At 42.4% G+C, this 17,746-nt stretch overlaps 1 protein-coding gene across 2 annotated transcripts in view; it reads right to left on the reverse strand.

The window, feature by feature from the left end:
* The window catches only part of PAK4 (p21 (RAC1) activated kinase 4), a 108,639-nt gene that overhangs the window by 40,574 nt on the left and 50,319 nt on the right, over nt 1-17,746 (reverse strand). For both annotated transcript variants that reach the window (XM_077480083.1, XM_077480073.1), the window contains exon 2: nt 2,093-2,310. In XM_077480083.1, the coding sequence (XP_077336209.1) occupies nt 2,093-2,296 (204 nt within the window). In that variant the 5' untranslated portion in view covers nt 2,297-2,310. The remainder of the gene's footprint in view (nt 1-2,092; nt 2,311-17,746) is intronic.

Genomic DNA, 17,746 nt, shown 5'->3' on the forward strand with positions numbered 1-17,746 from the left:
GTTATTCACTTTACAGTCATCACAGAGGACAAGGGGGCACTCTTTGCATCTGGAGCAAGAGAGATTAAATCTCCAAATATAGAAAGCTTCTTCGTAGTAAGAACTGTGAAAATGTGGAATTAAACTCCCTCAAGAGCTGGTTCTGTCAAAATTAGATTATTTTCAGAAAGGCCTGGATTCTTTCATCGATACACATAATATTAGGGCTGAAACAACTAATTGATTAATCGACAACCAATCGATTATGAAATTATTCGATTACTATCTTCATAATTGATTAATCGACCAGTAACATACAAAAAGAGCAAATAATTGCTACTGTAAAATATTACTTTCACAGTTCTACAGTAAAAAAATGAACCCATTGCAGTAGCAATTATCTGCTTTTTTTTTTTTTTTTTTTTACTATAAAAGGGCTACTTTAGGTTTTTAACCCCATTATGTTACTAAATGCCTTAGACCTGGTTCACATCTATGTGTTTTTTTTTTTTTTGGTGCCTTTTGCAGAAACGCTTTACAGTTCATTTACATGGTTTCCTATGGGACACATTCACATCTATGTGTTGTTCAGCCGCTGCATATTTGGAAAGGGTCAGGGACTTTTTCTTAATGCAAAACGGTGCTTTTTTTGGTTCAGTATACTTCAATGGAGAATACTTCATTTTTGTAGAAATTTGTGTTTTTTAATCTGTCCAACAACAAATTGGCCAAAAAATGCAAATCACAGCAAAATCATGTGCGCAAAAATCAAAAAGCACTGCAGAAAGCGATCAAAAGCAAACTGCATAGGTGTGTACCGAGCCTTATGCTAGCGACACGGAGCAATTTTCAGACGAGAATATTAGGACGAAAAATCTTTGTACATTCACTGATTGAAAGAATGTTGTTTGAAATTTTCGCTTGTTTTTAACATTCTTTTTTTAAAAAAAAATGTAATTTCTGAACAAAAACCACATACACGGTCTGAAAAAACCTTTGACCAAGAAGTTTTCTATTTCCACATTTTCCCGTCATTGTGGTAGAAAATGAACGTCGATTTTGACCCCACTAACGATTAGAAAACTGAACAACTTACAATTTTTTTTTTTTTTTTTAAGGAAGACATTTTTTTTTTAATGAAAAAAAAAAAAAAATTGTATCTCTGAGTCTGATATTTACCAGATTCACCCTTTAATAATATATCTCCTCTAATAGTATATACAGTATATATCTCCTCTAATAGTATATACAGTAAATCTCCTCTAATAGTATATACAGTATATCTCCTCTAATAGTATATACAGTATATCTCCTCTAATAGTATATACAGTATGCATCTCTTCTGTCTGTTATTCTCAGAGTGGTTTAGATATTTTGCTCCCTAACCATATAGTTGGTTATTTATATTTACCACTGCATAGAGATATTTAAGAATAAAATTGCCTTTTTCTTTTTAACTTTACATATTAACTAAATTACACACCACAATTTTTTTTAAGGTTATTAACCGATTAATCGCAACAATTGGCCAACTAATCGATTTTTAAAATAATCGTTATTTGCAGCCCTACATAATATAACTGGATACTAATATTTATAGGTAAAGTTGATCGAGGGAACATCTAATTGCCCCTTCGGGATCAGGAAGAATTCTTTTTCCCCAATGGAGCAAACTGGATCATGCTTTATTTTTTGCCTTCTTCTGGGTCAACTGTGGGTATTGGATAGTATGTATGGAGGTTTTTTTTTTTACTTGTGTGTTGGTTTTCTTGATTGACTGAACTGGATGGACTGGTTTCTTTTTTCAACCAGATTAATGATGTAAAAAAAGGAAAGGACTGACATAGATGGGAAAAATTACACTTTGCCCATGGAACAAAACAGGCTCGCTTTGAGCACACACACTCCAACCACATAATTTCACCTCAATCAATATTCAGTAAGGCTTTTTTAAAATTCAGTAGTTATTTTATATATTAGAAGCAGCACACAATTCTATCTCCTGAAAATGTAGAATAAAAAAAAAAATGCCATACTTTTAGTGGGTCAGTCTAAGACCCTGAAAGGCAACCCTTTAGTATATACGCACGTGCGCGCGCGCACACACACACACCTTTTGTGGACCACGGTGGATGGCTGTGATGCATGCTGGATCTATTAGGGGCTTGGGTCTTTTGGCTGACTCCTCGATCAGACTTTGCCATTGTCGTGGGAGGCCAGTAAATTTCTGCTCCTGTTCGTCGAAACCAGTGTGTACACGATGCTCAAAATTAGAGGGAGCCGAGATCTCGATACGCTTCTTCTTCTTAGCGAACATGGTGACTAGGTGACCTGATTGGGTAATAAAGAGAGATTAAAGATCAGAAACATTAGCAATACAGCGATACTATGCATAGGAAATCCCCCACTACATGGTATAATAACCAGATAAATAAAACTTCCGCTTTACAGTTTTCTCCTTTGGTACTGCTATACCATTGCTAGATAAGCCCCCATCACGCATAATACAGCGCTGCAAGGGAGACAGATGTGCCCACAGTGCTGCCAGTTTAGAAAAGATCAGTGTGCTCAGCAGTGGGGAAACATTTCCGTATTTAATAATGCTCTAAGCAGGAATAATTATTTAGAAGGGAACAAAAGCCAGAATTTCTGCAAACAAGCCTGAACACAGAGTCTTGGCACTTTATACTTATCGTAAGGCTGTTCAAGCGATTGTGGGATACATATTTAACCAGGGCTTTTAAAGAACTACATTAAGCCCTGTCTGCATCTGGATTGAACCCATAACATGACCACAATGCAAGTTCTGAAAATTGTGGCCAATCAAATTCCTGCACATATCACAACTATTAATGATGGGGTGGACGACACAGACATGAAAGAGCTCCAACTGACTTTTGATGATCTGAAAGAGCTTTGGTATAGACCACATATTAGTCAAGGGTTCTTGTTTACAAGATCAGCTAATTGGCATGACAGGAGCCTTTCCAGCTTCAGAAACAGATAACAAGCACTTTCAGAGATCTAAAAAGCTCTGCCAATTTAAAAACCATTTTGTTTGCACCAGCAGTCGTCTTTAAAGACATTTGCCAGAAAAAGAAGTAGACTGGATGCCCTTGCTGACCTCTTAGTGAAATTCTAGTCACCTGGCTATCATGTTGTTCTTCTGGCTTCAGTACATATCAGTCAATGACCCCACAAAAATATACATAAACAAACAGCAAGTGAAGTCAGAACACTTAATCTGAATAATTGTTCTGGATCACCAATGGTACTGAAGGCAGAGGATGAGCAAGACAGCAAAGTCAAGCCATGCATTTTTAGGCGGAGGTCACAAGTGACAGACTGCACTTTTCTTCTTTTTTTTTTTGGTTGGCTATGTACATTGGAAAGTCTCAAGATTCTCAGGCACAATAAATCTACCATGCAATTTTTGTTTGATCACATAACAGCAAAGACGTACGTGCTAGTATTTCATGAACATGCACAACACAAAAGCAATCAACTCTGTATTTGCTAGGATCCCATGCTGTTCTAAAGGAACCTCCATCAACGTGCGATTATAAAAAAAAAAAAAAAAAAACAATACACTATACAGGTAATATATGTCATTCATCCAGCAGTTTTACATTTTACTGGTTTTAGACGACACTATTGGAGCATAGTATGGTGGTAAAAACATAGAACATCCGTGCCAGAATTAAAATAAATCCAGCTGAATAGGAAATTCCAGCCATATCACCATTGAGCTTGCATTAGGGAAATATATTTTAATGGCGGGTGCGGTAGTCAATGTAACATTTAATGTCTACTGAAAACTTGGGAGGTCCATCCACAACCAAAACTGTAGGTACCAAATATAAAATATGTAGGAAGATTGTTGGGGTCTGCATTTTAGGCTTTTTTTTTTTTTTTTATTAATAAAAGTATTATAACCAGAAATCAATCAGAATTTCTTTCTTCCTCACAATGTACATTTACAAAATAATTGAATGCCACAGAAAACACACAGTGGGGTTGATTTACAAAAATTGGAGAGCGCAATATCTGGTGCAGCTGCACATGGTAGCCAATCAACTTCTAACTTCAGCCTTTTCAATTAGGCTGGGTTCACACTGCGGTGTGGAGTGGCTCACAGCAGGGGTCCGGTGCATCCCGGTTCTCCATTTCAGGGATGAATCAGGCCCTAATTTTTGGCTGGATTCGGACCTGAAATGGACAACAAGATGCAGAGAACTCTTCTGCAAATCGCTCTGCAGTTGTCCCAGAGCTGTGTGAACCGTCTCCATTGAGAGCCGGTCACAGTCTCCTGACACGCGAATTGGATGCAGTGAAACTTACATCCAATTTGCACAAGTGAGAATCCAGCCTTAAGCCTCGACTATAAGGCCACTTTCACACGAGCCCCTCAATGTAGCGGAATCTGCTTGCTCAGCAGGGGGATCTCTCCGCTATGCAGAGCTCTCCTCTATCAGGGAAATGAGATGGAAACAGACCATATGTCTGTTTCCATCCAATGGCATGCAATCTGATCTGCCAGACGGATGGGGAATAGTACCACCATTTGTCTGTTTTTGGTGGAAAGGATCGAATGGAAGCGGGTGTCAGCAGACATCCACTGCTCCATAGAAGACTAAATGGTTCGATCAGGTCCGCCTGAAAAACTGACAGGCAGACCTGATTGGATAGCCCCTGTGAAAGGGGCCTAAAACTTGGAAGCAGATTTCTATGCAAAGCTGCACAAGATTTTGTACTCTCTAGTTTTAGTAAAAACAACCCCAGTATGTTTTGTAACAAGTAAATAAGAAAGCTGAGATGAGAAGGCTGCAGCATCACAGAAGGGAGGAGGAGTGAGTAAAACAACCCCATTAATTGCAATTAACCTACCAGACATTCTTATAAAAGTACACTGCATTTTAACAGGACCATTTAATATGCAGATTTTAAGCATGTATGTGAGAAATCACATTAAAAACAGACCTATAGCCAAAAAAAACTTCCCATGTTCTCTTCTTTGCCCTCATGGAGGCCAGTCATTTGACCAAAATCCCGAACATTGGCTATGTATGTACGGCTATGCCATTTTAGCTGTATAAGACCCTGATACACAGGCTGAGATAACCAAATAGCAGCTCTGCTTATTCATCTGCTCATAAAACTAGTTGGTGAAGAAACTTGAAGCAGAAATTTCTGAAATATGGGTATATCGAGGCATGATATAAAGTGAACAGCACCATTCATAATAATAGAAAAATGTGCATTACCATGCCTTTTATGCAAAGTGCAGTAAACATCACGGAGTTATGCTTTAACATGTAAAAACGTCTTTTTTTTCTAAATGAGCACAAGGGATGATACAATTGGTGCCAGCAGTTCTCTGCCACTCTCCCATTCTGCATAGCCATATTCTTCCAGTGGGACAGGGTTAATAGAGCCAATGGACCTCTGTAGAGACTTGAGTGCTCACTATGCCTTGCCTTCCCATCTCCCTCCATTCATAGAAGCTTTACTACAGCTTTCCACAAATGAAAACGTCTAACTATAAATGGAGGATGGAGCAGATGAATGAGAGGTCCAACTCCTCCATTCATAAATAGCTGATCAAATTCTGGTTTTCCTGCATAGCCACTTGACAGCAGCCCGCTGGTAGACAGTTTTTGTTGAACAGACTATTGTACATATAAACCGAAAGCGGGCAGCTTCCTATTGAACCGGACAATTTTCGGCCTGTCTGTACCGGGCTTTAGTGAATAAGGTAAAGCTGTGTTTAGCTTAAACAATCCTGTTTTCTTTTTTTTTTTTTTTTACATTTTCAAAGAAAAAAAAGCAACATAGGAGGCCATATAATGTAAATTGTGAATAAAGTACATTGGGGGTGTATTTTCATGCCCAGTTGATCATAGTAATGTATAGCTATATGCAGCTGTACCTGGATTTGCGCCACTACTTGTGTAAATCCACACAAGTGTAAGGGCGTGCAGAAACTCTGGATGCAGATAACCTGTGTTCAGGGACATACGGCGCTATGTGGCAGAGCAAAGAGCTATGGTCATTATTATGGCCATTTGTATGCCGCAACTGTATATCCCAGGTGCAGAAATATGTCTGCAATTTACATTATACGACCTCATGAGCCCATGACGCCTAATAGATAAAATGGAGGAGATTTACTAAAACTGGTGCACACAGAATCCGATGCAGCTGTGCATCATAACCAATCAGCTTCCAGGTGTTCTTTGTTACAGCTTAATTGAACAAGCTGAAGATATAAGCGGATTGGTTACTATGCACAGCTGCACCAGATTCTGTGTGCACCAGTTTTAATAAATCTCTCCCAATCATGCACTTTAGGGATGTGCGTTGTGCACTGCTTCCTAGGCAGCCCAAAGAAAGCAGATTGGGTGGGGGCCTGGGAGAAGGGCAGGTTGGTCACATGACATGTCAAAGTCAAGAGACTGGCCTTTCCTCCAATCACAGAGTTCTCTCTGCAGCATTAATTACCTCAATGGTAAAGCACAAGTTCTACAAAGTCATCTGTATTTAATGAATGGGACACAAAATGCATACTGCGGTGTGGCGGAATACCGTGGTGTGCCGATGGGAGAGGACAGTGGTATTAGCTCTCCTTTTTAAATTGGCCCTTCTGATTACCTTTGCTACATGGGTGAACAGCCTCTATTCCCTCAGTAAACCAAGCCACCAACTTCTTATATGTGTTGGGGGTTCTCCACTGGCAACACATCCCTATCCTATTTTTAATGAATGGTTCATGTAAACCATTAGCTCAATGAGCATTAATTGTTTAAATACCTTACCATTATGTAAGGTTTGCACACTTTTAAATGATGCAAAAAAAAAAAAAAAAAGGAACAAACAAGGTGTATCCTCTTACAAATAATTTGAATCTCGTGTTTAGCACCCAAACCTCTACAAGTATGACTTTTAGAAGCATGACAAGCATCAAAAAAAATCCACGTTTTTGCTGTCAGTTCTCTGCAATATATTTAGTAATGCAGCTGGAAGGCGATTACACAACAAGGAACTGAAGGCAAAACGCTCTTTTGAACATTTAGTAAACAGCTCCTCGGGCCGTCACAGACAGCAAAGGTACTTTCTGAGCCTGTACTGATTAGCGGAAGTGTGTCACCGATTCACTGAAACTTGGCAAGGTGAAACTTCTGTTTTGCCCTTAAAGTGAACCTGTGCTCGTTTTAGGCCCGATTCACACCTATGCATTTTTAGTGCTTTTTGCATTTTCCAGATTTGCACTACAGAACGTGTTCCATAGGAAACCATGTTAAATGGACTGTAGTGCAAATCTGCAAAATGCAAAAAGCATTAAAAATGCCATAGGTGTGAATCAGGCCTTAAAGAGACACTGTCTCCAGACTATTCTTTTCAACAAAAATCTTCCAATAAGATTACAGGGATGCACAAATCATATCGGCCGACGCCCCGAACATACAGTTCTGGGTGCTGGGCAGGTGTTTTTTATTTATATTTACCCCTGTTTTGGGCAAGCAGTGCCTAACAGAGCGGACACCGGAGCTCGATTTGGCTGCTCAGCATGCCCTTGTACTGAGCACCCAATTGCTTCCACGTGCAAGGGTAACCTGAACAAATAGAGTCATTTTTTTTCACTAGGGCCAATGATCTATCGAATAGTGTATCCCCATCGGATAACGTCTCAGACTATCTGCGAATGCGCAGTACGCAACGTCACGCCAACTGACATATTGGTTATCTGATTTTTACATTCTCCCTTTGCAGATCATCGAATGTCTCTGACAATCTGCGCAGGGTTGACGTCAAGCCAGTTGATCAACATATCAGCTGGAGTGACGTTGCGTACTGCGCATGAGCAGACAGTCAGAGGCATTATCTGACTAAATGCACTATTCGATAGAACACCGGCACCTCATTTACCCCTTCTGCAGATGTGCTTCTGTTGAGCGTTAGAAGAAACATGTCATACTTACCTCCACTGTGCAGTTGGTTATGCCCAGAGTGGCCCCGATCCTCCTCTTCTGGGGTCCCTCAGCAGCGCTCCTGGCTCCTCCTCTTCTCAAATGCCCCGGAGAAACGCTCTCCTTTGTGGACACCCGTGCGAGCACACTCCAGTGTCCTGCTTCTATTTGCACAGAAAGCAGGACTCGGCCCCGCCCCCGCCGCCACTGGATTTGAATGACAGCATCAGGAGCCAGTGGCTGTACTGCCATCAATCTATCCAATCAGGACACGACATGGGATTTACGGGGCTCATGCAAGTATAAGGAGGGCTCAGGGGCGCTGCTGCAGCACAAACGGTTTTTCACCTTAAAAAACGGCAAGGGTTTAAGAGAGCCCAATACTCCCCTTTCCAGATGGGCGTCACACTGCAAAGTCTCTCCCCACCCTGCTAGTCTCCGGTTGTGGTGCTGGAGACAGGCAGGGAGGTGAATAGGAGATAAACAGCGCAATGTTAAAAACATTAAAAATTTTGAGTCGCCATAAAGCCCCTTTCATTTTTAAAAGCCCCAAACATTCTCAAACGCTCCTCTGCCTAATAAAAAAAAAAAATATGAAGGGTTGATGTTTTTTATCAGGACAAGTAGCTTGGGAACCCAATTTAGTCCTTTGGACAAGCAGTTTGAAAAAAAAAAAAAAAAAAGTCTCCCCCCACCGAGATTAAATGTGCATTGAATGTTATTTAACCACTTGCTTACTGGGCACTTAAACCCCCCTCAGTCCCAGACCAATTTTCAGCTTTCAGCGCTGATGCACTTTGAGTGACAATTGCGCGGCCATACAACACTGTACCCAAATGAATTTTTTATCATTTTTTTCCCACAAATAGAGCTTTCTTTTGGTGGTATTTAGTTACAGCTCGGAGTTTTATTTTTTGCTAAACAAACAAAAAAAGATGCAAAAAAAAAAAAAAAAAAAAAATCATGTTTTAATAGTTTGTTATAAAATTTTGCAAACGGGTCATTTTTCTCCTTCATTGAAGTGCGCTGATTAGGCGGCACTGATAGGCTGCATTGGTGGGCACTGATGGGCTGCATTGGTGGGCACTGATGGGCTGCACTGGTGGGCACTGATAGGCATAGTTAAGGCGGCACTAATAGGCACAGATAAGGCGGCACCGATGGGCACAGATAAGGCGGCACTGATGGGCAAAGATGGGCACAGATAAGATGGCACGGATGGGTGGCACGGATAAGTGGCACGGATGGGTGGCACGGATGGGCACTGATAGGTACCACAGATAGATGGCACTGATAGGTGGCACTGATAGGTGGCTCTGATAGGTGGCACTGCTGGGCACTGATGGGCGGCACTGCTGGGCACTGATGGGCGGCACTGCTGGGCACTGATGGGCGGCACTGCTGGGCACTGATGGGCGGCACTGCTGGGCACTGATGGGCGGCACTGGGGTGCAGCACCTGAGGCAGATTTTGGGTGGCACTGTGGGTGGCACTGCTGGGTGGCACTGTGGGCACTGCTGGGTGGCACTGTGGGCACTGCTGGGTGGCACTGTGGGCACTATGGGCACTGCTGGGTGGCACTGACAGGGGGGCACTTACTTTATTTCAGGATGGCACTGCGGGTGGCAGGTGGGCACTGGCAGGGGGCAGGTGTCCTTTTAAATTGCTGGCCGTGATCGGGACTGATGTCCCGAACACGGCCGCAGGCGATCGGCTTTTTTTTTTTCTCCTCGCGCTGTCAGCGCGAGGAGGAATACTAGCCGATTACCGGCTCCGTTTTATCACATGATCAGCTGTCATTGGCTGACAGCTGATCACGTGATAAGGGGTCGGGATCGACCCCTTACACGGATCGGTGATCAGGCGAGTCTCACGGACTCGCCGATCACAGAGCGCGCCGCGCGCGCCCCTCAGGGGGCGCGCAGGCCGCTCGTAACCGGGACTACGTCAATAGACGTAGTCCCGAAAATGTGGGTCCGCGCTATTGCCGTCATTTTGCAATAGCGCGGATCCCAAGTGGTTAAAGGCCTAAAACTGCTGCTGGGCACCAACAGACTCAGAGCTCTCACTCGAGTGAGACGCTATTTTAATACCATCCGCTCCATCCCCAACTGGGAAGGGCAGAGGAGATGGTCCAGCACAGACAGTAATTAGACATTCCCAAAAGAGGAGAGGCCTTTGCTAGGCTAGATGGGCACCAGAGCTGAATAGGGACATTAGCTCAACAGTCATAATGACAGATTTACCATCAAATAGGGTTTACATGTTCAATTTCAATACACAGATAAAGTTTCCTATTACAACTTATAGAACCAAACTGTTAGGATGCATTTCATAAGCTGGGAATGCACCCACATTCTGATTAGATGTGAGAACCCCAGTGGGAATATTCCTGTAATTGGATGCAGGAGGAAGCACCATTGAAAGCAAAGGGAAGCTGCCAGCTCCTGCAGATAATTGCCATCACTCACATATAAGCACTCATGCAGCCATCACATGCGAGTGATCGGCCCTGGATGCAGATCAGTGGATGAGTATTGCGTTGTACAACATGCGCCCACAGAAGTGTGCTATGAAGTGGCAGTGCAACGGGATGCTTTGTTACAAAAACACTGCACGGTTTACCTTTTTCTTTATTGATATGTCAAACTTTTTTTTTCATCCAACTTTATGAATCACAGCACGTTGTGGTGCAGTGTGCCGCAACCAGGGTGGATAAAAATCCATGCTTAAAAAATAAATATAGATTTTTTTGATTTTTATTTAAATAAAATGATTTTGGAGTAAAAATCTAAAAGATAGTTTACTATTTAAGATAGATTAATAATTATTTAGTTTATTCAGCATGAAATGGTGCTTAGTTATTTAGCATGAGGCTGTATATGCAAGCTCTGCAAGCTGAGAGAGCATGTACTAGGTAAGTTACGCCCCTTTCCGCAGAGAGCTATCCCGGAAGTGGGTGCAGTTACCTGGATTATCCAGGTAACTGCACCCCCCTCCCCCCTGAAAGGTGCCGATTGTGGCACCGGAGGGGGGGAGGGTTCCGATGAGCGGAAGGTCCACTTTAGGGTGGACCTCCGCTTTAAGAAGGCAAGAAGTTGGGTATGTGTGAATTTTTATTTTTCACATATTACATTCAATTTACTTGGCAAATTCTTGCTGAAGTTGGTTGCAGCAGAGCATCTGCCTCAAAGCAGAGATGGACAGGTCTGTATACCGAATCCTGCGCTGGGTACCCTCCCCATGGAACACAGCCTTCATTTTTGGATCTTCAGTATTTAACCTAGACATAGCCGCCATTCACCTTCTCACTTATGGAAGTCATCTGTTGATCTGGGAACACATTTTGATGGTTTCTTTATATGCACAGGAATCCCCAAAAACAGCCATATCTAAAAACACACACCCACAGTGGGGTCCTTGCTGTGTTTCACATTGAATGAATGAATGAATGAAATACTTATATAGCGCACAATGCGAACTGAATCGCCTCTAGTAAAAGCCTGATGTAGGTTGGAGTCAGGACTAGTGGGCTTCTCAGAACTAGCAACCACATTTGAGGATCCATCAAGCAGAGACAGAGGCAGTTATACAGAGTAGATTACAAGACACCCCACATGTGATATTTGGCTGTAGTGTATTACAGAAATCTGTAAACTGAAGGAACCTTGACTTTAGCATAGTTGTAATATTTTCTGGATAGCATCAGCTGACTGCTCGAAAAAAAGAAATAAACATTAAAAGCGGCCTAAATAATCTAATACCTGTCTGTTAACCCCTCAGTCACCTATACAAAAATCACTAATGCCAGAAGAAAAGAAAAGGCATTGGTGCTCAAATGTACACTGCAGGACTGAGTCCTTGCAACATTTTGGATCCTCGGCTATCCAAGGAGGCTTCCATAAGACCAAGTGATGTTTTAGGCATCTAAATGACCAGGTCAAAAATATCTTGTACTTTATATTTTTAAATGTTATTTAATGGCTTAAGTTAGCAATTTTGCATTGGGTGTAGGGCAATGATAATTAGGGGTTAGATCTATAAAGTGCAAGGTCTAATTCAGGGGTGTCCAACCCACTGGCCACATGCAGTCCCAGAGTGTTTATCATGCAGTCCGGGCCCTTCTGGAGGGACCCAGGGATGCCATGCAAGCATAGTAGCCACAGCAGCCTACAATAACAAGCCAGGCAAATGTACGTCTGGAGGGATGCCGGGACAGGGAATGCAGGGGCTCTAGGCAAGTATGGCCAGATCTAGGGGGTGCTCGCAACAGGTAGGTGCGGCTGCCAGCCTCATCCACTATAATGACAATGCGCCATCAGCCACACCTATTTGCAGCTCTCTACACAGCCAGATAGTAAGCTCTAATGAGCAGGGCCCTCTGATCCCTCTTGTATCGATTTGTATTGTAAGGCCCCTTTCACACGGGACGGAACAGTAATGATCCGCCCCGTGATGATCCGCCCGCTCAGTGGGGATCGCTCTGTTTATCCCCGCTGAGTCGGCGGCGGACAGGGCGGTCTCTGCACACTGTGCAGGGACCGCCCTGTCAGCTCTCTGCTCTCCTCTATGGGGATCGGATGAGCACGGACCGTCTGTCCGTGTTCATCCGATACGCTCTGCAGACGGATAGAAAAATAGGACTTTCCCAGGAAGGTCAAAAGTTTGGACACCCCTGGTCTAAGCTGTTACTCCAAGTCATTGTTTAAAAAAAATCTGAAAGCTTGGTAATGCCACATTTCTTGGAAGCAAAGTGAGCATGCTTGCAACAGAACACTGAATGATCAAACATAAGATTACAGAAGGGGAAGGTACAGTCCCATGCATATCTAAGTTACTAAATATCCGATAAACACAAGTGTAATATTTGCAGGGTTAATAGGTTAGCTGTGCGGTATGAAAGAATGAGCAAGAACTCCCACACTCCCCCCACAGGGCCCAGCAGCGCTAACTGGTCTCTTCTTCCCAATTAGTAACTGATTAACTGGAAGCCAGTGCAGTCATGCAGAACACAGAAGTACAGGCTTACAGTCAGCGCCAATGCACTATGTCTTGTCATGAGCAAGCTAAAGGCTTGTATGCAAAGGCGGCTTTCAACGTGCCTGTAATCCACTGCATTTTGGACCTTTTCAAAATATAAGAAGCACTCTTCTGAACCGACTTGCAGAAAGAGGACAATTTAAACCTAAAAAGAGCATAAAACCATTACAAAAAAAAAAATGTATTTCAAATTCTCACAGACTTTGAGAGCTTCTGGCCAGAAGGTACTGAGGGATATCAAGTCCTGTCCTACTTCTTCTGGCTTTTGTAGCTCCTCAGCAACTTCTGGGCCAGAAGACGTCTAAAGCTATAAAGACAGTGAAAAGAGAACTCCCGATTCATCCAAAAATGCAATAAACATTTGTATAACCACGCTTTAAAAATCTATTGTAGTACATGTTTTACAGCTTTTTCATGTCCTTAGTATGCTAAGGAGCAGAAAAATCCGGTGGTGACATTTCAGGATGGAAGCTGGGACATGACTCTGCTCAATATATAACATTTTATTGTTCAAAGACGACAGCAACCAACAAATCATCTAATGCGTTTTGACTGTATAGCCTTAAAATCAGCTTAAAGCGATGACTAAAGGAGAACTCTACTATCATTAAAAAAAAATGAATATAGCATATAAAATTGCTACACAAGCCTTTTATTATTTCATGTTATTTAAAATTATTGTCCATTTTAATTTGAAGTCATTGTGATTTTCTAAAACGGTCAAAAAAAGGTCAGTAGAATTTGGCAACCTGGAGGCATTCTGTACATGACATTGTTGAGGTCTTCATCTCCCCTGGCCCTGAATGAGTCACTTACTAGGCAGCAGCACCGACACAGAATGACCTAAGACTTTAGTCATTCAGAATCGCTGAAAGCCGAGGTCATTCTGCATCTCTGCTGCTGCCTGTTTAATGACTCATTCAAGACAAGCAAGGAGATGTAAACATAAAAAGAGCCTTATCAGCAGTGGCACAAAATGACCTCAGTCTTCACTCATTCTGCTCTTTGGTACTCCCAAACAAGTAAGGGAGAGTCGCCCACTCTAAAAGCCAACTTCTAATTTATTAAAGCAATGCGCAGACCGTTCACCTCGAACAAAGACAGCCCCAATGCGTTTCAATCCTGATAGGAGCTTAGTCATGAGGTCATAGACTAAGCTACTATGAGGACTGAAACCCATTAGGGCAGTTTTGGCACCATGTGAACTGTCTGCACTGCTTTCTCCTATCTTGATCCAGCGCTGTGCCCGTCTGCAGCAATGCTGCGCGCGCTCTCCCTCTCTCTCCTCACAGGCTAAGAGACAGCAGCGGGAATCATTGGCTCCTGCTGCTGTCAATCAAATCCTGTGAGGAGGTGGAGTCAGGCTGCGTTTGTCGATGCACCCACACAGCCCAGGAATGAGCGAGCAAGCTACTTCCTATGGTGGCACACAGAAGGGGAGGAGCGGTGAGCACCAGTGGGGAACCCCAGAAGAGGAGGTTTCTGAATGGCTCTGAGGGTTACGATTTCACAGAGCAGGCAAATCAAATATGATTATTTATACAACTCCAAAAAATTTAGGACACTGTGTAAAATCTACATATTTACAGAATGCAAAAATTTGAAAATATCATAAGCCCATATTTTATTCACAATAGAAAACATAAAAAAAGGTTTAAACGGAGAACATGTATCACTTTAAAAGGAAGAAAAATTATAATTTTGAAATTGATGGCAGAACACATCTCAACAGTTGGGACAGGGCCACTTTTACCATTGTGTAGCATCCCCTCTTGTTTAACACCACTAAAATCCTGGGACCGGAGATCAGTTGCTAAAGGAATGTGGTCTCATTCTTGCTCGATATGGGGATTCCAACTGCTCAAGTCCTGGATCTTCATCATATTTTGTTTCACGACACCCAAAAATATTTTCAGTTGCTGAAAGGTCTGGACTGCAGGCAGGACTCTTAAGCATCTGGACTCTTCTACCAGGAAGTCATGCCATTATAGATACAGTATGTGGTTTAGCATAGTGTTGCTGAAATATGCAAGGCCTTCCCTAAAAAAAAAAAAAAAAAAAAACAAAAAAAAAAAAAACACACATCTGGATGGAAGCATATGCTGCTCTAAAACCAGAATATAGCTTTCAGTATTGATGGTGCCGTTCCAGATGTGCAAGCTGACAATTCCATACGTTCTAATACACCCCCACACCATCAGAGATAAAGGCTTTTGAACTGAGCGCTGAAAACAAGTTGGAAGGTCCTTCTCCTCTTAGTCTGGAAGATGTCACCCATGGTTGCCAAAAAGAAAGTCAAATTTTTATTTGTCTGACCACTGAAGTTTTCTGCTTTGCAAAAGACCATTTGAAATGAGCTTTGGCCCAGAGAAGATGGTGGTGTTTATGGATCATGTTCAGATTTGGCTTCTTCTTTGCATGATAGAACTTTACATTGTAGTTTTGGATGGCACGGCAAACTGTATTCACAGCACTGATTTTTGGAAGAAGTATTCCTGAGCCCATGCAGGGACATCCATCACAGAATCAATGTTTTTTAATGCAGTACCACCTGAGGGCCCGAAGATCACCCACGAATATTGTGTTTTCTCCAGATTATCGTAATCTTTTGATCATATTATGTACTGTGGATGAGGATTTAAAGTCTTTGCAATTTTAGGTTGAGGAACATTTTTAGATGCAGCTTTCCAGATTGGTGAACCTCTGTCCATCTTTTCTTCTGAGACACTCTGACTAAGACGCTCTTTTTATACCCATCATGTTACCGATATGTTGCCAATTACCTAATTAGTTGCAAAATGTTCTTCCAGCTCATCCTTGTTAGTACAACTTACTTTGTCAGCGTTTTGTTGCCCTGTCCCAACTTTTTTGGGATGCGTTGCAGCCATCAAGTTCAAAATTACCTTATTTTTTCTTAAAATGGTACATTTTCTCAGTTTAAACATTGGATACATTTTTTTATTTTCCATTGTGAATAATATTTAGGGTTTATGAAATTTGAAAATCATTAGATTCTGTTTTTATGTAGATTTTACAGTCCCAACTTTTTTGGAACTGGGGTTGTATTAAAATAATTACATATTTTATTTACCTCCTCTTCTGGGCCTTTCTGGTGCTGGCTGCTTCTCCTCTTCTCCGTGTGCGACCATAGCAAGCAGCTTGCTCGCTCACTACCAAGCCGGGCTGTGTGAATCCATTGACAAACACAGCCTGACCCCACCCCCAGGCTAGAGAGACCAGCACTGCTGCAGACAGGCAAAGCGCTATATCAAGATAGGACTCCCATAATAAGGCTCTGATAAGTACAAAGCAGTGCACCGAGTCCCAAATTATTTGGAATTAGGGTTGTAAAAATAAATAAATAAGCCATGCACTCTATGCATTAAGGTTAAAAACCTTCTGGGTGCAGCTCGCCCCCCCCCCCTTATACTTACGTGAGCCCCATCTCTAGCTAGCGATGTGCATGAGGGCAGCAGCTATCCTAGGTCTCTCTCTCCTCATTGGCCCTTGCAGCAGTGGGAGCCACTGGCTCCTGCTGCTGTCAATCACAGCCAGTGAGCCAATGAGGCGACAGTAGGGTGCGGGGCCAAGCTGCAATGTGTGTGTGAATGGACAATGTCTATTTACAGGACAGCAGTTTGGGAGCGTGCTTGCTACAGTGCCCCCATAGCAAGAGGCTTGCTATTGGAGGCACCCAGCAGAGGGGTGGAGCCAGGACCGCCAGCGAGGTCTTTTGGGTTGAGGTCAGGACTTTGTGCAGCCCAGTCAAGTCTACCCCAAACTCACTCATCCATGTCTTTATGAATCTTGCTTTGTGTAATATAACCTTTAGAATCACTGTAAGGTTAAGACAATATATCCACTGGTGCTATTAGAGATGTCAGCTTTTAGTAAGTTGTTGAAAACTCTAGAGAAAGTTTTCACTGTGGCAAACCATAAGAATCTTGTGTCATGGTTCTACTGCGGTCTATCCTCGTTACAATTTCTCTCCCCTTCGGTCACGGCAAGTGCAAACTATATTTACATCTGTACCTCTGATCAAGAGTGTGAAAGAAAATGTCTCCAGCAAAGACACAAAGCAATAAAATTGCAGAGGTTATAATCGTTTCCTCTATTATCCAAGAAAAGACCACACACACACACACACACACACACACACACACACACACACACACACACACACCAGCTGTTTTGAAACTACAAGTCCCATGAGACATTGCAAGAGCCTAACAATCACAGGCATGACTCCTAGAGGCAGAGGCATGATGGGATTTGTAGTTTCAAAACAGCTGGAGATTTATTTTTCAGGCTCTTATCCCCCCCATTCTCACCTGGTGATCTGGCCAATTACATGCCTCCTGTATTAGAGTGCCTTCACTCTGGATGAAGGAGCACAGGGCTTTGGACAGCAGCAATGTCAGATTAGGGGAAAGTGAGTGTTAGATGTACTAGCAGATTCAAATACACTAACAAATTGGAGGTGAACCCCAGCTAACATTTTATGAGCAGCTAAAGCAAAGTTTTTTCCCCCTTTTGGGATAAAGATTTTACATAACTAAATGCTGATTATTGTAAGCACCACTGTCAGTAAGTAGAGGTTTGTGTCAACCCTGTTACGGCTACATCAGCAGAACAGTTTGTTCTGTTAAAATAAGGACAGACAGGATCACCAGGTGAAAATAAAGGAAAGAAAGATTAAAAAAAAAAGAAAAACTAATGCTGCCACCACATCTAAGAATTACTAAGCTGCAAAATAATAA

The sequence above is a fragment of the Lithobates pipiens genome, unplaced genomic scaffold (assembly GCF_037356315.1).
Source record: "Lithobates pipiens isolate NorthernLeopardFrog02 unplaced genomic scaffold, aLitPip1_a1.2 Scaffold_1, whole genome shotgun sequence".
In the NCBI taxonomy this organism is placed as follows: domain Eukaryota; kingdom Metazoa; phylum Chordata; class Amphibia; order Anura; family Ranidae; genus Lithobates; species Lithobates pipiens.